The sequence below is a fragment of the Triticum dicoccoides genome, chromosome 1B (assembly GCF_002162155.2).
Source record: "Triticum dicoccoides isolate Atlit2015 ecotype Zavitan chromosome 1B, WEW_v2.0, whole genome shotgun sequence".
Classification (NCBI taxonomy): domain Eukaryota; kingdom Viridiplantae; phylum Streptophyta; class Magnoliopsida; order Poales; family Poaceae; genus Triticum; species Triticum dicoccoides.
Window position 1 is genome coordinate 600,651,659 of NC_041381.1, and position 19,843 is coordinate 600,671,501.

At 43.4% G+C, this 19,843-nt stretch overlaps 3 protein-coding genes across 3 annotated transcripts; 1 reads left to right on the forward strand and 2 right to left on the reverse strand.

Annotated features, from left to right (window-relative positions):
- Positions 1 to 3,146: 3,146 nt before the first annotated feature.
- LOC119349003 (acetylserotonin O-methyltransferase 1-like) lies at positions 3,147 to 4,713 on the reverse strand. The gene is made up of 2 exons (XM_037617016.1): positions 3,833 to 4,713; positions 3,147 to 3,592 (listed from the first exon to the last, which is right to left on the reverse strand). The coding sequence occupies exons 1-2, from the start codon at positions 4,604 to 4,606 to the stop codon at positions 3,293 to 3,295; spliced, it is 1,074 nt and encodes a 357-aa protein (XP_037472913.1). The 5' UTR covers positions 4,607 to 4,713; the 3' UTR covers positions 3,147 to 3,292.
- A 3,379-nt stretch (positions 4,714 to 8,092) lies between these two features.
- Positions 8,093 to 11,717, forward strand: LOC119349004 (transcription factor VOZ1-like). The gene is made up of 4 exons (XM_037617017.1): positions 8,093 to 8,428; positions 8,513 to 8,794; positions 10,009 to 10,507; positions 10,600 to 11,717. Exons 1-4 carry the CDS (start codon positions 8,174 to 8,176, stop codon positions 11,322 to 11,324), a joined length of 1,761 nt encoding a protein of 586 aa, XP_037472914.1. The 5' UTR covers positions 8,093 to 8,173; the 3' UTR covers positions 11,325 to 11,717.
- A 252-nt stretch (positions 11,718 to 11,969) lies between these two features.
- LOC119349005 (eukaryotic translation initiation factor 2 subunit gamma-like) lies at positions 11,970 to 16,634 on the reverse strand. The gene is made up of 9 exons (XM_037617018.1): positions 16,439 to 16,634; positions 15,765 to 15,878; positions 14,864 to 14,925; positions 14,347 to 14,459; positions 13,961 to 14,063; positions 13,371 to 13,598; positions 13,067 to 13,285; positions 12,708 to 12,968; positions 11,970 to 12,615 (listed from the first exon to the last, which is right to left on the reverse strand). Exons 2-9 carry the CDS (start codon positions 15,868 to 15,870, stop codon positions 12,313 to 12,315), a joined length of 1,395 nt encoding a protein of 464 aa, XP_037472915.1. The 5' UTR covers positions 15,871 to 15,878; positions 16,439 to 16,634; the 3' UTR covers positions 11,970 to 12,312.
- Positions 16,635 to 19,843: the final 3,209 nt, after the last annotated feature.

Consider the following 19,843-nt stretch of genomic DNA (forward strand, 5'->3'; position numbering starts at 1 on the left):
TAACATGGTAATATGAACACAATAGAGGTGATGACTTAGTTAGCCCTGGCCTGGTAACTTTTTGACCTAAAAAGTTATCAAAACACACCAACGTGAGATCTAGTTTCGAAGATCTCTTCGCAACGAATTTCTCATGTCAAAATGATTTTTGTAACGGAGCGACTGTTTGAGTTACAAAACATTTTCAATTTTTTTTTAAATTCAGTGGAATCCCCCCTTACATTAGCATTTTGCGTCCTCTTGGGCAATGCATGAATGTGTATGTGGGGAGAAGATCGAAGAAACCATTTTATATGCCCCGGTAATTTTTGTGGAAACACTATGATAATTTATGCTCAACTAGCATGATAACTCGCGTAGCACATCCGTGATAACTTTTTACCCTCCAAAAAAGTCATTGGAACATACCAATGTTGGATCTAGTGTCCAAGATATCATCACGACAAAATCATTTATGTGAAAACAAGTTTTCGATTAGGGCGACAGTTTGAGGTAAAAAACATTTTGAAGTTCTAAAATTGGGAGAATCTAGGATAACATCAACATTTTTTTTTGTTATCTAGGGCATGCATGCATGTGCACGTGAGAAGAAAGGTTGAAAAATAATTTTTCATGTCCGATAATTTCTGTGAAAACAGGTTGGTAACTTATGTGTTAAAGGCATGATAACTTACATAGCCCAGACCTGGTAACCTTTTACATGAAAAAAATTCGTCAGAATATATCAACATGGGATCTAGTTTCGAAGATCTCGTCGCGACGAACATTTTATATGAAAACAGTTTTTCAATTGGATCGACGGTTTGAGCTACAAAACATTTTGAAATATTGAAATAGAAAGAATATTTTGCTGACATCATCTGTTTTGTCTTGTAGTTTGCATGCATGCATGAAAACATAAATCAACACGTACATCCTTTCCTTAGCCACGAAAAAGATTAGTAATCAAGGGAAAAGAAATAATTAGATGTATAATTAGTAATTGAGAAAGAGAAATGGGCGTGCGGATCTGTTGCTAAATTCAGTACGTCCGGAAGTTAGCACAATCCTAATTGTATTGGGGTTTCTTAGGAGAGGTCGAGAGGATGGTGAAAGAACACCAACCTTTCATGCATTCAAGAAGCGTAGAATACCTCCCCATAAAAACCAAAAGAAAATGAGTGTAGGGTACAGCCGAGGAATAGCAAGGTTCCAAGGCGCAGACAACAACAGTCCGGTTCCTCATTGAACACATAATGACCCGCCACACCGATACCACACAGAATCATAATGACCAGACAACTGCTGGAAATCATGTGATCCAAGGAAACTGAAGGGACTTTGTTCATAAAGCCACATACCAAGGATCAGGAAATCCAAACGGTCTGAGTCTGACCACTGACTGTGCGGGTGTGTAGGTTCGTGGCAGCATTCTCGCCGTGGATTAGAGACCAGCAGCCCTTCGAAAACCTGAAGAACAGACCAGATGGAGAAAGTGATCTTCATAAGAAATGAACATATGCGCTGTTGAGGGAGAAATTAAAGTGACATCGTTGTAATATCTACAGATGCAGGGTAAGCTCTGTTCAAAGAAAAATGAAGTATGAATGCCGAAGCAAAGAATCAGGCAGATTGACCTCTCGGACCTTGTGATCTCAGAGAATTCTCCTCACATTGGTTCCATCTCCATGACCAAAATAATAATCCAGGTCCTCAGTCCTGTGCCAACTCCAACTAATTTGCTGGAAAAAAAAACGTTAACGGGAGAACTGCTGCCATGGCAGCGAAAACGGGCCGAAAAAGCCTGCCATGGCACGAAAACTAGGCGCGCGCACGTGCTTAAAAAAGGACAGACCGAGTGCATAGAAGCTCCCACACAAGGTGGGGTCTGGGGAGGGATTATAGGAACCTAGTCTTACCCCTGCAAAGTGCAATGCAGAGAGGCTGGTTCGAACCCAGGACCTCTTGGCACAAGTGGGGAGGACTTCACCACTGCACAAGCGCGCGCACGTGCTTATTAACAGAAAAGAAGATAGATTATGCTACCATACATGGCACCTCACAGTGGATCAGCCAAAACAGTTCTTCCGTGGTAATGTCTACCTGTTTGTGTTAAATCACAGCTATATTGTTCATATTAGCATGCTAATAGATGGAGCGTAATATGTTTAAATGGAAAGATTAGAGCGACAAGATACTCCCTCCAGATCACGAAAAGCTGATGTTTGATAACTACTCCCTCCGTCCGAAAATACTTGTCATCAAAATGAATAAAAAGGGATGTATCTAGAACTAATATACATCTAGATACATCCCCTTTTATTCATTTTGGTGACAAGTATTTCCGAACGGAGGGAGTATATTTTAAAACATAATCCTACCCAAAGTTTGGAAAGTTTGAGTAGCCTAAATATTTTCATGTTTAGCTCCACTCCATTTTCAAACGTTTCACTTGAGTTGAGTGGCCCTTCTTTCAAACTTACATTCAGATCCTACTCTCAGAAGTGTTTGTTGTATTAGATAACAGGAAATATTTTTTGTCCACACATCAGATGAATGGCTGACTGGCTGTGCATTTTTTCCATTTTAAACATCTATAGCTGAATAAAACATTTTAAGCGCTTGGCAGAAAAAATATATTCTAAGGGGGACAATGAGTTAGATTGATGTAGAACACTTTGCATTGTAGCTGTGGCACCACCCTGTCTACTTGTGGTCAAGTGGACAGCCAGCCATTTGTAAATTAGTGCGGGTAGCAGCAAGCGCTACTCTCAGCAATGGACAGGAGTGTCGGAATCCGGCTCAGATTCGGTGTCGGCTTCGCATATTTCGTACATGTCAAATAGAGGATAGTGACTTTGGTGTCTGATTCGGCAAAAATATGTACAAGCTGATGTATCCAGTAATCCAGTTTAAGTAACTTCTTATATCTAGGACGAAATGCCCCAAATTCTGACGGAGAAATCGTGAAAACAAACGTAGATGGCGCACTCATTTCATGGTTAGTATGGGAAGCGAACCAAAGAGATAGCCAAACGATTTCGCCTAAAACGCGGTGAAAGGTTTACGAGCTGAATTCAGTCAGACAAATAGGACTAAGGGTGTGGCCAAGAATGTCCACTCATGGCTCGTGCACTACCATTAGTAAAATAGACATGAAAGGATTATTTGCTGGTGTGGAACTGTAGACCATATGCTGAATAACAAGAGTAAGAACTGAAACATAGGCACATCATCTTAATATTAACCGTTGTCTCATGAGCAAAATATTGATAAACACCCGGCTATAGATGGTAGTTTTTTCATAGAGTATTCAAGGGTAGAGCTCAATAACAGATCTAACACCCATGACTGCTATAATTTTGTAGTTGCTGAACCCAGCTTCCATGAATATATTTTTCCACTTGAATTCCTCTCGCTCGATCCCTTCAAAACACATGATAAAGAGATCAAACAAAACCTGTGTCTCTCTTGTTACAATCTCATTTGGCCCAGATCTAACCACCATATCAACAATTATCACCTTTCCACCAGCATCTCTGGGAGGGATAGCTTCCTTGCATTTTTTCAATATCTTAACACAGTCTTCATCGCCCCAATCATGAAAAACAGACTGAGATATACAGCAGAGACGAATATGTTACCATTAGCCCCTATAATGCTGGAAATTGTAGGGTTTTGTCATACAAAATTAGTTAGCTCGCTTTAGTGGTTCAATTGGTATGTATAAGTGGCTAAATAGTAAATACACACTTTGTTTCAATGACATTACAAAATTTTGTCAAAAAACATGATATTACAAAACGTGGATGTGCTCCAAGGGAATAAGAAAAAATAAATCTAAAGAGTGTACCTTTAGGAAAAGGGCATCCGCTGGTGGAGTGTGCTTAAACATATCACCAGAAATAAACAGCACATGCTCATCAGTAGGAGCTTCTGCAACCACATGAGGGAGATCCAACACACTGCATTTCATTTGCGGGAATGCCTTCGTAATTGCCCTGGCAGCTCCACCATGACCTCCAGCGACATCAATAAGCGAGTTTATGCCAAGAAATACATCACCACACTCCCTCAAGATGATGTCCATGAGAAAGTTGCTATCAGAAACCATTGCGTTGTTGATTAGCTGGTTGTAAGTATTGTCCTGGTCAGCCATCTCCCAAACATTTAGGCCATGAGCCTTTTTGAACAGGGACGTGGAGCACTCATCTAGAAACCATGAGTGCATGCCAAGGAAAGGGGAAATGACAGTTGAATCAAGCATCAAAGACAGAATGGGAAATAAGTTAACTTTGTCGCTAACGAGGAGACGTGTGGTAGGGGTAAGCCCGTAAACAACCTCCTTGTCTGGCGAGGCTGGTTCATGGACAACAAAGATGCCTGATACGGTGAGCACACGCATGAGTCGTCGTAAGCGGGGAAGCTTAGACGGATGGAGTCCGATCTTCATGGCCAACTCCGAAGGGGTCATAGACCCACCATGGTGTTGAATGGTGTTGGGGATTTGCAGTTCCATTGCACATTTGAGTGCCATGGACTTGACAAATCCCAACGCGTGGTGCCAAAGATCAACTTGGGCCTGGAGCAACTCCTGAGAACTATGCTTGTCCTGGATGGACGCCATTTTTGCTGGCTTTTTTTTTCCTTTGGTAATGGATGGATTGGAGTCATGCTGGTTGGTCTATATATACACAAATACTGCCTGTTAAGGCACATGGTAAGGCCTTGGGTAATAAATTGTTTAAGGATGTTGACACGTTTATATGTCAACGTCGGGATTGTGTCAAGCCATTTGGGATGAACTTTGCTATGTATTGATTGATTATAGTTACGATAAACAGTATTTTTTACATGGCGGAAAAAAATAGTGTCTGTGATAGCTATTGAGCATATTTACTCAGGTACACAACTAACTCGTTCAGATATAATGTTTGCTCATTAAGATATATTCATGAGTGGCTCCACTGTGTTTTCTCCACTCAAGTTCCACTTCTTTCAGTGCAACTCAAAAATTTGTCCTACTCTCAAATTTGTTCTATTAATTAGACAACGGGGGATATTTTCGGCCACAATTAATGAATGGTTGTAAATTTTCTGTCCTTTGTAAGGATCTATACTTGAATAAAAAGATCTTGAAGCACTTGGCAGAAAACATTGTTCGATGCTCGATGGGGAACAATGTGTAAGATCAATGCAGAACTCCTTTCTGTTCTAGTTGTGGCATCACCCTGTCGTGTCTACCTGTGGTCCATATATTGGACGGCTGTAGCGTTGTTACAGTCGCAATTTGTAGACTAGTGTTGGAATCTGACACAGATTTGGGTGTCGGTTAGGCAGATTCCGTACATGCCAAATAGAGGACAGCCACTCGGGTCGGGTGTCTGATTCGGCAAAAGAAAAAAAATATGACTCAAACAGAGAAATGGTGAGAATTAAGGCACATGGTGGTGAAAAAGGTTGCTGAATTCAGAGCCCAAATTCGGACGGTAGGACTCAGGGTGAACAAGATTGATCCACTCTCATGGGCATGGCTCATGCACTTCGCCGAGATCAGACATAGAACAAGTAGAAGATGGAACTGGACAGGCGCTTACGGGCGCTCCCCTAGCCCTAGGCGCAGGAGCCGACGGGGGTACGGATATCTAATCCACACCTAATCAATGGATGCAGTACATTTTTTTCCCGTATGGCTGATGCACGCCGTCCAAATCAAATGTACACCGACCAGACAGAAAATGGAACTGAGCAAGCGCTTACTGGAGCTCCCATGGCCCTGAGCGCAGGAGCCGACGGCGACGGGGTGGCAGCGCCAGCACAGTGGGCGCGACCCTGCTTGAGCCCTGCCTCCCTCGGGTCAGCACGTTACGCCGCCGGGTGGCACGCCGCGACCTTACCTCGGTACGCCTTGTGGCGGATCCGACGGCGGGAGGTGGCCGCCACCACGCCGGCGAGTTTGTCGTGGCCGCCGTCGAACATAGATAGCAATGGTGATCAGGAGGGTCTGCTGCTGTGGTCACTTTTATTTTGAGGGGTTTTTTTAATCAGACTTTGGAGGGGGTGGTGGTGTGGCCCATGCCGGCCCAACTATATGATGCAGGCCGTACAATGGGCCGATGTTACAAACAGAGCTCCATGTTTCTGGAAATAGCACAGCTTCATCATTCCTCTAGAAAACAGAGCTCTGCTAAAAAAATGGAGTAGATGTCAAGGATAAAAAGATCTTTCTACAAATAGATAGCACATTTTTTTACAAAAATAATAACAGAGCCATTTTCATATGTAAGTCCACCTGAATAAAACATGAAATTACAATTAAGTTCATTGTATGTGTTTTTAACTTCTTCTCATTTTTGGACACTACAAATCTTTACCCTATATTTGCAGATAAAATACATAAATATCATTAATTCATTATTATTTATGATTACTTTGAGAAAATACTAAATTTCTCGAATTAATAATTACTCCCTCTGTTTCAAAATAAAGGTGTATTGATTTTTTGAAAAGTCAAATGTATTTGTATTTGACCAACTTTGTTGAGAAAATACCACGATGCTAAATATCTATCATTAGATTCATAACATTTATTATTATTATTTTGGTATTCAAGATATTGATGATTTTTCTATAAACTTGCTCAAAAATAAAAAATAAATGACTTTATGAAAAATAGTACACCTTATATTATGTCATGGAGGGAGTGTTTATGTTTACTTTGTGGTGATGTCAACATTTTGGAGGCTCAGAGAGATATTAAATATGTGCAACATTGACATTTTTCCGACTAGACAACTTCTCACCAACTCAACCAAAAAAATTAGTACCTTTTCGGTTACTAAAGTAAGTTAATATTACTGGATTTTGTACTAACATGTTCACATAAAAAAAGTCAAAGTTATATGTTGTGGACTCTATCCATGTCTAAACCTTGAGCAAAGTGTGCTTAGTTTTCAATGCTTACGTGCTCATAACATGGGTGTCCGTATGAAATTGGTAAAAGGGTTCATTGTTCTTGGGTATCTTGGTTCAATCGTTTCTACGAATGGTCCACCTTGTGAAACTTGGGAGAGCTGACTTGGTTGTTTGAAAGCACATTACTTTGTGCATCTTCTTATTCCGTGCTACTACAAGGGTACATGTCGCAAATAGTTTCTCCAACTTCTTATACTTTTATCCTTGGCATGGTTATATTGATTTCACATTGTGGCTTATTGTTTTTGCTTTATCGGGTGGTTAGGCTTAATGATTTTTTTTTCTTTGGTGCTATGGTTTACCCTTTTGAATCATAGCATTCATTTCGACCACAACTATATTTTTCTATATATTCCGGTCTCTCGGTTCATCACACTTACTTAGCAGGTCTTATCGTATTTTCATATTGTGTGCACTCTATCTTTGTGTTGCATGAGCTTTGGCATGATGGCAATCAATGCAAGGTTGAAAGATTCAGACCTTGTTGTCATCATCTTTATCTGACACATACATAAAGGATGTATAATCGATGGTTTTCTTGATGAAGATGAACCCTATTGTCATGTGATCAAAAGACGTGTTGGTGAGCTCTTCATTTGGTTGAACCATTTTATGTGATAAATATGTGCTTCTATGACTAGGTGTTCTCACAATTTAATCTACAACTTTCTTCTCCATAGTCACTATTTTACAAATTATTGCAGTTCATAATGGGTCCAAACTAGCATTTTGCCGACCAAAACACCATAAAAAAAAGCATGGTCATGCCTATATCTAAAACATCATTAGTTTACAAAATAAAAAGTGAACTATTTTTAAGTGGAATTTCATTCAGTAAATGGTAGAGCGGAACTCATGGTGTGGTATTCCTTCATCGTCAAATCAAGTTGATGTGCTTCGATGCGAATGGTGCCGGATGGATCGATCGTATGTGCTACTCACTCTGTAGTCATCTAAACGCTCTTATACTTCTTTACAGAAGGGTGAAGAAAAAACATTTTTAATTGTATACATGTTTTGTACTACCATGATGGTGTAGTGCGGAAGGAAAGAGAGGGAGGGAGGAAGGAAGAACCTCAAAGGACCAAACATTTTCCAAAACTAACATGTGGTAAAAAATAAAATAAAGAAGGAAAACAATCGCCAACTCCAAAGGCGAATCGACCCCCCACTCCCAATCGCCGCAACCGCACCACCAGCGCCGCCCTGATCGGCACCGATGGCGGGCGATCCGACCGGCGGCGGCGGCGGCTCCGCGACGGGGAAGGGTCCCCGCTCGTCGACGCGGCACCAGCAGTTCCGCGACCGCGCTAAGACCCGCGTGGACGACCTCCAGGAGATCTTCTCCGGCCTCCAGTCCGCCCGCAAGGAGAGCCGCTCCGCCGACGCCGCCGTCCTCGAGGAGCAGGTCCACCAGATGCTCCGCGAGTGGCGGGCCGAGCTCAGCGTCGCCTCCCCCGCCTCCTCCCTCCAGGTACCTCTCCAAACCCTAGCCTTTCCTCCCCTTGCGTGTTCAGGGTTTGCTGTCTCTGACTTTTGGTCTCGTGCCGCGTTGCAGAACTCGCTGGGGAACAACCAGGGCGCCGCGGATCCGCCGTCGGAGACGCTGCGGCTGCTGCAGCTGGCGATTGAGGAGGAGGACGACGCCACCAGCAAGCTGGCGCAGCCGATGCAGCCCTCCCGGCAGGACGATCATCAGAGTCTCAACCCCGGACTGCAAGTACACGGAGGGACTGTGGATGGCGGTGCCAATGCGTCACAGCAGTCACTGGGTCATGGAATGCAGGGAGATTGTGGGGGAGAAGTAGCTGATGTTGCTAATGCATTGTTCAGTGATCAGGTACCTCACCGTGATTGATGTCTCCCTTTTTGAATGGTTTAGTGGAATGGTATTTTTTGTATGCCACCATCAGTCATGTGGATGAAATTGTGTGTTAGACTACTATGACTTCCTTACTGACTAAATGTGTAAAACTGTAAATTGTTAGTGGGGGTCAATCCTTGCCTAGTTGCCAGTTAGCTCCGTTGTGGACTGAAGCATTCTGATGTGCCGCGTGATCCTTCATAGCGTGCAAAAATTATTGTAATGTAACCCACAATAACAGTTAAGGTTTGGTGAGGAGTTTTGTGCTAGCAGATACACTTCTTTGTTCATAATAGTTCGGGTACTTTGGACAAAGCAGGAGATTTGGTGTTTTTATTAAATTATGGTTACTTATTTAAGAACTATATTGATTTTACTTCTATATGTATGTGTGCTTGGAGTACATGCGATAAACCTGTTCATTTTTTAACTGAACCACTATGTTTCGATAGCAGTCTCCCTCTTTGTTGACTTGAACTACTTATGATCCTGTTATTGGTGTTGTCGGCTACTTCTTTTTTGTTAGAAAAGGCCAAGTGCTTGTATGCATTGTCCGTAGTTGATCTTAATAAATAATCAAAAGTATAAAATAACCTCATAGTCCCACATCTTCATATGAGATAACAACAAAAAGACTGGGGCGCTTCAGTATGCCATCGCAGCATAGAGAAATGTGTTGTTCTATTATGAGTAACGTGTTACAGCATTATTTTTCTAACCATCTGAGAAGCACAGGCCACAATAGTACAGTTTATTCATTGGCTAACGCAATTATAAACAGGAACCAATAATGACCTTCCTAAGTTTAGATGGTGATGCCTTGCTTGATGATTGTGTATCTCCGTTGAAATAAGATCCGTAGTTGTGCAAAGGTTTTGGAGTTTCTGGTCCAAACTGGTCCTGTTAAATTTTAATTTCTGAATTTTCCTCCTTTATTTGATTTCTCATATGTACCTTTTGATATGGTAATGAACCCATGCACGTTTGATGATGCTTTTGTGATCCTGCTTTTCGTTATTCTTTGTGCCTGCAAAATTGTTGAATCAATCAAAGTGCTTGTCAATATGTGCAAGTATGCGTTGTTACTTGTCAGTACACCAACTCTTGGTATGTCTGGTGATTGTACCTTACCTTTTCATTTTTTTTCTACTCATAGCTTTAATGAGATTTTGTTGTACCTTTGATTGCAGATGTACTATATAGACCATGAACTTAGTATTGATGATTTTCTTCACGGGTCAAACCCAGATGGCCTCAATAACCAGCCGGAACATCAGCAGTTCAATTTGCCACTAGATCTGCAACATTCTAATAGTTCATATGCTGATGCAAATAACTCTGTGCAAAGTACTGGAGATGTTTTTTTCCACATGTCAGACTTGCTCACAACAGTCAGCCCATCACCTTCTCAATATTTGGGGCCAAAATGTGCGCTCTGGGATTGTGGTCGACCTGTGCGAGGATCAGAAGAGTGTCAAGACTACTGCAACCCATATCATGCTGGCTTAGCTTTGAATGATGATGGTCTTCTGGGGACAATGGGAACAAGGCCTGTGATGCGGCCAAGGGGTATTGATTTGAAAGATGGGCCCCTGTTTGATGCTCTTTGTGCAAAAGTCCAAGGAAAAAATGTTGGTATTCCTGTCTGTGTAGGGGCTGCAACATCAAAATCACCTTGGAATGCACATGGTATGCTTGGTTATTAAGTGTTAGCATTTTATGGTGAACATTGATATTAGCAAATTCTTGTGCTAATTGTTGGTTGCCTGTTGTTTTTGCAGAACTTTTTGATCTTTCTCTTCTTGAGGGTGAATCTCTTAGGGAATGGTTATTCTTTGACAGACCAAGGAGGGCATTTGAGAGCGGCAACCGCAAGCAAAGGTCGTTGCCAGATTACAACGGCCGTGGATGGCATGAATCAAGGAAGCAAGTGATGAAGGACTTTGGGGGCCTGAAGAAATCCTATTACATGGACCCACAACCATCCAGCAACTATGAGTGGCACCTTTTTGAATATGAGATAAATGATTCTAACACTCTAGCCTTGTACCGGCTTGAGTTCAAGGCTTCTGATCCTAAAAGGAGTGTTAAATCAAAACTGGGCAGCAGTTCACTCAACGAAATCCAGCAGCAAATGGTCAAGCTTAGTGCAAACAGTCCGGTGGACAACAAGCGGGGCGCTAGGAGCAAGACAAAGGCTACTCAAAAGGACACCAATGCGAATACATATCCAGCTCTCAAGACCACCAATCAAGCGGGTGCTTCAAATGCTTATGAAGCAGTGCCCCTCAACATCATCCCCAATCAGGCCAGTGCCTCCAATGCTTACCAAGCAGTGGCTCCCAGCATCCCCAATCAGGACAGTACCTCGAACGCCTATGAAGATGCATCACAAGTGGACCCGATGTCATATCTGAATGAAAACGTCGTCTATGGACCTCATCTCCCATATGGTTACCCTGACGGAAAAGGCGATTTCTACTGGAACCCCAGTGGCGGCACCTGAAGATGCGACATGCCAAGCTCGTGCGCTGCAAGGCGTCTCAAGACAGATTGTAACAGTGTCAACTAAAATTTGGGGCTCGACACCGTGGCCCTGCAGTTTTTTGTAAGTGTAGACATCTTGGATAGATACCATGTTTGATGTGCTGTACTTTGACTGTAAAATATAGTCTGGTCCTTGCCTGTCGAGCCAAGATAGAGCATCTTAGGGTATCTGCTTCTTCAGAAGCTGATGCGGTTGGACCCTAGCATCGGAGGATTCGCAAATTCAGTCGGCTCTGTTCTTCTTTCCTTTTTTTCCTTAGATGTATATATATCCTGAGAATGGTTGAGGATTCGTATGATTCGCGGACTCCCAGATTCACTTGGGTTTCATATGCAAGATTGGTGACAGCTCCAAGCATTTCCAGGCCTGCTCAATGTAGCCTCTTCTGAAGGTTATAACTAGCAGCTGGCTCAATGTAGCATGTTCTGGTCACTGGAATTTCTTTTCTTTTTCCCTTCTGGTGATGTCTCACACTGGGTATTGTTAGCCTATAGTCAATCTTCTTAAAAATAAAATATGTTGCTAACTTTTTTAAAACAAAAAACTGTTGTTGCTAATCGCATGCTACATGTTGGCAAGGAACAGCAATGCAGACAAAGAAAATCGAGTAAAATTAGGTGTAATACACCGACTTTAATCTTCTCAACGCAAGACATAATGGAGTCAATGTGATAGACGAGACAATTAGGTAAATCTGAACCAAACTAGTAGGTTCCTCGCCTACTAACCACCACGATAACATGGCGAGTATAACAAACCCTAAATTCCGACAAACAGAAAGAAGCAAACTAGTAGCGTAGACAAATCCAGCAAAGATAAGACTTTCAGACTCGTTATGTTTTTCTCCTCCACCTCACAAAAATTGTACCCAGGAGCTCTCTGCCCTCCCACATTTCGCCTCTCTTGTTTCGCAAGCTGCGGTTTTTCACTCAGATGGGTGTGTGCTTCAGAGCGGGCAGGGTGGGACTTCGAGCGTCGCGCCGGCTTGGATCTGGCCCCATCCAATGAGGCGCCAGTGCTTCTCGACACGGCGGCTCAGGGCCACCTTCTCGCCTTTGCTGGTGCACACGGGCGCGGTGAGCTGGAGCTTGGCGAGATCGTTCTTCACGGCGACCACACGGGCGCCAGTGGACATGGATCCGATGTTAAGCATCAGGATCTCGCCCTTGGTGAGCTTGGAGACCTTCCCTGCCTTCTCTGTGCCCTTCGTTCTCACACCCAGCAGCCTTCGGAGAAGGAAGAAGTTGATCTGCAAAGCAATAAATGCCCAAGGATGTCATTAACAGCTACCACTGTTTGGCTGAAATCAAAAAACAACAAAGAATTGACAAACCGACAAACCTCAAGCTCCACGAATACATCAGGAAGCGACCCGATTTCTCCTAGAACCTGGCCAACCAGCCTATCGGCACGAGTCAAAGTTGGATCCATGGTTGTTCCCACACCAATAAGCCCTCCTGGCACAGCAAATTGGAGTTCATTCTGCTCTGCGTAGAGCGAGACGATCCTTGAATAGATTGGGGTGCATTTGATGTTGCCACTCTCATCCTTCATGACAATGCCAGGGCGAACTTCAATGTTCTGGTTAACCCTGAGGACTCCCTGCAAATAAGAATCGACATCCAGTTTATATTTGTGACATGAAAAGCCAGAACACTCATGATCTAATTCTGTATCAGGATTGAGATCTGCATACATACCCTGAGGATGCTGCCACCTGCTACCCCACCCCTGATTTCATCAACCTCTGAACCAGGCTTGTTGACATCAAAGGAGCGAATAACAATCATGTTGGGAGGTGAAGTGAAGTTCCTTTCCGGAATGGGGATTTTCTTAATAATATATTCACAGATCACATCAATGTTGTACTTCAGCTGGGCAGATATTGGCACCACAGGAGCACCTTCAGCTATCGTGCCCTGCACAGATGGTAGTAAAAGAGATCAAGCCATGAAAGAGAAGACGTGTATTTATATAACACAAGCAATGACGAACAGTAGTGACCTGGATAAATTTTTGGATTGCTTCATGCTGGTTCATTGCTGCACTTTCCTGGATAAGATCAATCTTATTCTGTAAAATTATGAGATGTTGGAGACGCATGATCTCAACAGCTGCAAGATGCTCAGATGTCTGGGGTTGTGGGCAGCTTTCATTTGCTGCTATCAAAAGCAAGGCTCCATCCATGATAGCTGCTCCATTAAGCATTGTAGCCATGAGAATGTCGTGGCCCTGTTCAACAAGGTAGATATTGTAAGTACATACAACATTTACGTAATATCATATTCAAGTTCAACTAATGAAAAGAATATCTAATGACCCATCAGAGAACTCTGATGACTTCCCAATTCATACAATAATTCAGTTGAATAAAATTGGAGATACAATTATTATTATGTAAACAGTGATTATCATCTTGGTGATGCAAGAGAAACCTCAGGATCATAATTGACAGCAAATCAAACTGTAGGGTGCAAAATGTTACTAATCACTTGGGTAGGGCAAGAAATGGTCAGGCTATGTACTTGAGCATTTGTGTACCAGATCTGTAGAAGGGAGCATCATAACAGCAAAAGGGTAGAGCTTCGTTATACCGGGCAATCAACAAAGGAAACATGTCTCAGGAGCTTCATCCTAGTGTTTTCAAACCCAGGAACATCACAGGCAGGAGTATCTTCTTTTCCGCTTCCATAAGCCCTTTATATAATTGAATAAAAGTCAAATAGTGCACAAGAGCATAAAACCTTGTAAATAATCATACATTAGCTAATATCTGAAGATCAAGTTTGAGATTTCAATCATGAGTTCTACCTTGTATTCACTAGAAAATAATCATGTGAACATACAAATACAAAGTTCTATAATTTATAGGAGTATAGAACAGTGCCCCCTGAAGTTTTATTTGCTCTAAATTGTAAATAGGCTGATAGTCATATAAGCTAATCATGTAAGAAAAGAAAAGAAAAGAAATTTAGCTTACTTGTAACACATTGGTCGTGGACATCTGTCATCCTCGCATTTGTAGATTTTTGCATTAGCATAGCCCAGCTTGATAGTGATGTTACGTTCAAGCTCATTCTTGAAGCGAACAGTCTACAAATCAAAACAAAGAAATCAGAAAAAAGACATTCTACATGGGACAGAATGTGCACATCAACATCCATTAGTTACTAAAATCATTCTAGAAATTATTGTAAGAAGCCCAGGCAAAGAAGCATGAACTACAACAGTGCCATTACTCAAGCCGAGAAACTAGAGCACTTATATTTTTAATAGTAATATCAAGTAAATTCCTTGACCAAACTTTTATCAATCAGGTTTGAAGAAATCTGCAGTGCATTCTAGGTTAGTTTACTCGTTTAAATACCAAAAAGTAATCTAAGCATGACATATTTGAGTAGTATGGCAAACTCAGAAGAGTTACAGCTAAATGTGATAAATACTTAACAGGCGTATACATATTGGAAAGAAAATATGGCCACCAGAACGAATGATACCTGAACTCCAGATATAGCTTTCACAACAGTAGACTTTCCATGGGCCACATGACCAATTGTACCTGAGGTGTTACATGAAGATAGCAAATATTATGCCCCCGCAGAAAGTCACCCAACATTCAGATATGACCCAAATGCCACAGACAAATATAGATAAAAAAGCAAACAAGAGCAAGTGATGGTTCACAACTCAAAACTGCAAATAAAATAACTTGTTATACTAACAGAAAGTTTGCTCCATCAAAGCCCCCTGGCGTTAAGAGTTCCAATAGCTTTTTCCAAAACTGTGGGTTTTGCAGAGATATTTAATTAATCTTAAATAAAAAGACCCACCATGTCATCACTTAAGGCAACACATGCTCCATCACATTATTATAAAACAAATAATATTTCTTTCCCCATGCACTCGCAAAAGGATTAAGCGCACCCAAAAAGCAGCAGGTCAGACTTCAGTATGGTGGTCAAGGCTTAAACAGGTGCATAAAGAGAAAAGATAATGGTTCCGACATTTAACAATCTATGTGTCAGAGGAAAAGATAATGGTTCCAACATGTAACTATCCATGTATCAGAAAAATAAGGGACATCATCAGGCAAAAGAAACTCCAGTGTGAATAATATATGTAAAACAAGCATGACCAGCAAACATATGACAGTAAATAGGAACCATTCCACAGTGAATTGCACCATACTAAACGCGCGGAGCTCAATAGCTAACGAGGGACAATCCAAATAGCTTGTAATGCTGTACGCCTATGAATTCTCCACACTGACAATTACTCCCTCCGTTCCGATTTACTCGTCGTGGTTTTAGTTCAAAATTTGAACTAAAACCACGACGAGTAAATCGGAACGGAGGGAGTACTTGACATTAAACATTGCCAAAAGGATAGTATCAGTACCAATGTTGATCGTCGCTTGGCGCGAGATGACTTCGGGTGACAACGGGTGGAGCTTGGTGACATCAAGCTTGGTTAGGTCCTGCTCCATTAATCCTCGGCGTGCCATGATTGAAACTGCAAAAAAAAATGATAAACAGTGTTATTATCACCTTGTGTCTTCTACTTCACTCACTCAAAGGACCAACTGCAGGGAAATAGAACACGTGCTATCTCCACCTACGATAGGCATCTCAAACCACCCTGAGAAGAGAGGTTCCTACTTCAATGCAAAAGTGAGGGCATATACGGAACTGCGACAGTACACTGATCCAAAAGGACAACAGAGTCTAAAGTCTGCCGAGTCCTCCACTCTACACCATCCAAACCTAGGACTCCAAAACGAATTGCTAATCTGAGGTCACGATAGCCACTATCTACCACATAAAAACTGGACGTTGCACCATACAGAAGCACATCAAGCAACCGAACTAGTAGCAGCAGCCGATTCACACTAGCAGCAGCATTGACAGTACCAACAACAATACCAGCAGGCAGCAGCATTGACAGTTTATTTCACTCGCAGCCACCAATCCAAACTAGCAATTCACACTAGATCAGTACACACGAGAGAGGAGACAGAGAGATGAGGAGAAGAGTAGAGACGGGACGAGAACAGAGAGAGACGAGGAACTCACCGGCGTCTGGCGGTGAGGGCGGGGCGGAGTCGGGCGTCGGCGGCGAGGGACTTGGAGGGGTCGGGCTCGAGCGGCTAGGGGCGTGGCGGAGTCGGCGGAGACAGCCGGCGGCGAGGGGCGTGGGGCGGAGTTGGAGGAGGGAGACAGCCGGCGGCGCGCTTGGGTGGGGTGGGGGAAAACCTAACAGAGGAGCCGAGCGAGCGTGAGAAAGAGGGGCCAAAGCGAGCGGGGCGTCAGAGGATGATGCGAGTTGGGGCTCGGTGGCGAATTCGCTGTAATTTTGGGTGCGGATAGGGGCAGATGCAGCAAGCGAAACGTTTTTGTTTGCCCAGCTGACGGGCCGGCTACGCTACCTAGTACTATTTCCCAAGTGTGTTTTCCCCCCAAAAAAAATGTTTTTTCCTTAAAGATGTAGGCTCTGTTTCTGCTTTCCTTTTATAATTTTCCTGTGAAGATGAATCAATCAATCAATAATCTAAAACTGTTGTTTGTCTTGGGTGGATTAACATGGATCCGGTCTTCGTTCGTCTACGTCTATGTGTTTGTGGGTTCCTTCCAATCTAGGCTTCTTTCGTCGGCGGTTGTTGCTGTTCTGGTGCGTTGTTCCTATGGGGCCTTAACACGATGACTTCCCGGCTGTCTACTAGAACAATGTTTGTCCGGCTCTGAAGAGGGAGGGGCGATAACAACGGCACACCTTCGGTTCGCATCAGTGCTTGTAGTCGTCGCTAGGTGGTCAACAAACATGTATGTAATTCTTACTTATGTTGTTCTTTCTACTAGAATAGATAGAAAGTTTTTAAAAAAAATGTCATGCCATGTAAAAGAAGGCAATGACATGCCACTGTCTATCACGCTGTGTCCAAAAGCATTGACCATGTGTTACGGAGTTTACGTGGTAACAAATTGCATTCCTAAGCAGGTTTTGTGGTTAATACACATGAACTAATAGAAAATGTGCTGACCATTCATATTATTTATCCCGTAGAAACCTCAGCCAGAAGGAGGAAGACTTTTGGATAGTCTACTTATTTTTCCGCGAATACGCAAAATTTGCTTACCTTTTCATTGATAGAAGATTAGAACAAGTTACAAGGTCTCAAAGAAAACAAAGTGAAGAGAGAGGGCTAAGGAATACAAAGTATGACATGTGGACTACTCTCTAATGGTGTTGGCCAAGCCAAAAGCACCTACTTGCGCCCATAGCCGAGCTTCATCCTTGATGAGCTATAGGAAATGGTTCAAGGAGGGTTGTAGACCGTCAAAAATGTTAGGAAACGTAGCATGTAATTTTAAAAAAATTCCTACGCTCACGCAAGATCTATCTAGGAGATGCATAGCAACGAGAGGGAAAGAGTGTGTCTATGTACCCTCGTAGACCGAAAGCGGAAGCGTTTGCCAACGCAGTTGATGTAGTCGTACTCTCCGCGATCCGATCACAATCCAACCGATCTAGTGCCGAACGGATGGCACCTCCGAGTTTAGCACACGTGCGGCTTGATGACGTCTCCTCCTTCTTGATCCAGCAAGCGGGAGAGGAGAAGTAGATGGGATCACAACCAACATGACGGCGTGGTGGTGATGGTGGTGATGGAGCACCGACAGCGCTTCGCTAAGCGTCGCCGGGACGAGGCAGTGGAACGGAGTAACGAGAGAGAGAGAGAGAGGGGCGCCAAGGGCTTGGTGTGTCCTCTTGGGGCGCCCCCTCCTCTCTATATATAGGTGGAGGGGCGTGGCAAACAGCCCCTCCAAGCCCTAGGGCGCAACTAAGGGGGAGAGGACTTGGACTCCAAGTCAATCCTATTCCTACTAGGACTCCTTCCTTTTTTGCCTTCCCTATGTTAGGGAACGTAGTAATTCAAAAAAATTCCTACGATCATGCAAGATCTATCTAGGATATGCATAGCAACGAGACGGGAGAGTGTGTCCACGCACCCTCGTAGACCGAAAGCGGAAGCGTTTAGTAACGCAGTTGATGTAGTCGAACGTCTTCACGATCCAACCGATCCAAGTACCGAACGTACGGCACCTCCGTGTTTAGCACACGTTCAGCACGATGACGTCCCTTGTGCTCTTGATCCAGTTGAGGACGAGGGAGAGTTCCCTCAGCACGATGGCGTGGCGACGGTGATGATGAAGTTACCGGCGCAGGGCTTCGCCTAAGCACTACGACGATATGACCGAGGTGTTAAACTGTGAAGGGGGGCACCACACACGGCTAAGAGATTGTATGTTGTGCTTTGGGGTGCCCCTGGCCACGTATATAAAGGAGGGAGAGGAGGAGGCCGGCGGCCAGGAGAGGCGCGCCATAGGGGGAGTCCAACTAGGATTCCCGATCCTAGTTGGACTCCCCTTCCTTTTCCGAGAGGGGGAGAGAGGGAAGGAGGAGGAGAGGGAGAAGGAAAGAGGGGGGCGTCGCCCAGTCCCTAGTCCAATTCGGACTTGCCATGGGGGGTGGGGGGCGCAGCCACCTTTGCGGCCCTCCTCTCCTTTCAACTAAGGCCCGTGAAGGCCCACTAGGGGGTTCCGGTAACCTCCCGGTACTCCAAAAAATACCCGAATTACTCCGGAACCATTCCGGTGTCCGAATATAACCTTCCAATATATAAATCTCTACCTCTCGACCATTTCGAGACTCCTCGTCATGTCCGTGATCTCATCCGGGACTCCGAACAAACTTCGGTCATCAAATCACATAACTCATAATATAAATCGTCATTGAATGTTAAGCATGCGGACCCTACGGGTTCGAGAACTATGTAGACATGACCGAGACATATCTTCGGTAAATAACCAACAGCGGAACCTAGATGCTCATATTGGTTCCTACATATTCTACGAAGATCTTTATCGGTCAAACCGCATAACAACATACATTATTCCCTTTGTCATCGGTATGTTACTTGCCCGAGATTCGATCGTCGGTATCATCATACCTAGTTCAATCTCATTACCGACAAGTCTCTTTACTCGTTTTGTAATGCTTCATCCCGCAACTAACTCATTAATCACATTGCTTGCAAGGCTTATAGTGATGAGCATTACCGAGAGGGCCCAGAGGTACCTCTCCGATACACGGAGTGACAAATCCTAATCTTGATCTATGCCAACCCAACAAACACCTTCGGAGGCACCTGTAGAGCATCTTTATAATCACCCAGTTACATTGTGACGTTTGATAGCACACAAGGTGTTCCTCCGGTATTCGAGAGTTGCATTATCTCATAGTCAGAGGAACATGTATAAGTCATGAAGAAAGTAGTAGCAATAAAACTGTAACGATCATAATGCTAAGCTAACGGATGGGTCTTGTCCATCACATCATTCTCTAATGATGTGATCCCATTTATCAAATGACAACACATGTCCATAGTTAGGAAACATAACCATCTTTGGTTAACGAGC

Bases quoted from the DNA above. Each gene is read 5' to 3' on its own strand.
- LOC119349003 (XM_037617016.1), bottom strand. From the start codon at position 4,606: ATGGCGTCCATCCAGGACAAGCATAGTTCTCAGGAGTTGCTCCAGGCC. The intron at 3,593-3,832 runs GTACACTCTTTA...TGTATATCTCAG, and splicing joins CGGATGCCCTTTTCCTAAAG to TCTGTTTTTCATGATTGGGG.
- LOC119349004 (XM_037617017.1), top strand. From the start codon at position 8,174: ATGGCGGGCGATCCGACCGGCGGCGGCGGCGGCTCCGCGACGGGGAAG. The intron at 8,795-10,008 runs GTACCTCACCGT...CTTTGATTGCAG, and splicing joins ATGCATTGTTCAGTGATCAG to ATGTACTATATAGACCATGA. The intron at 10,508-10,599 runs GTATGCTTGGTT...TTGTTTTTGCAG, and splicing joins ATCACCTTGGAATGCACATG to AACTTTTTGATCTTTCTCTT.
- LOC119349005 (XM_037617018.1), bottom strand. From the start codon at position 15,870: ATGGCACGCCGAGGATTAATGGAGCAGGACCTAACCAAGCTTGATGTC. The intron at 13,599-13,960 runs GTATAACGAAGC...CTTGTTGAACAG, and splicing joins TTTCCTTTGTTGATTGCCCG to GGCCACGACATTCTCATGGC. The intron at 12,969-13,066 runs GTATGTATGCAG...TCTTATTTGCAG, and splicing joins CAGGTGGCAGCATCCTCAGG to GGAGTCCTCAGGGTTAACCA.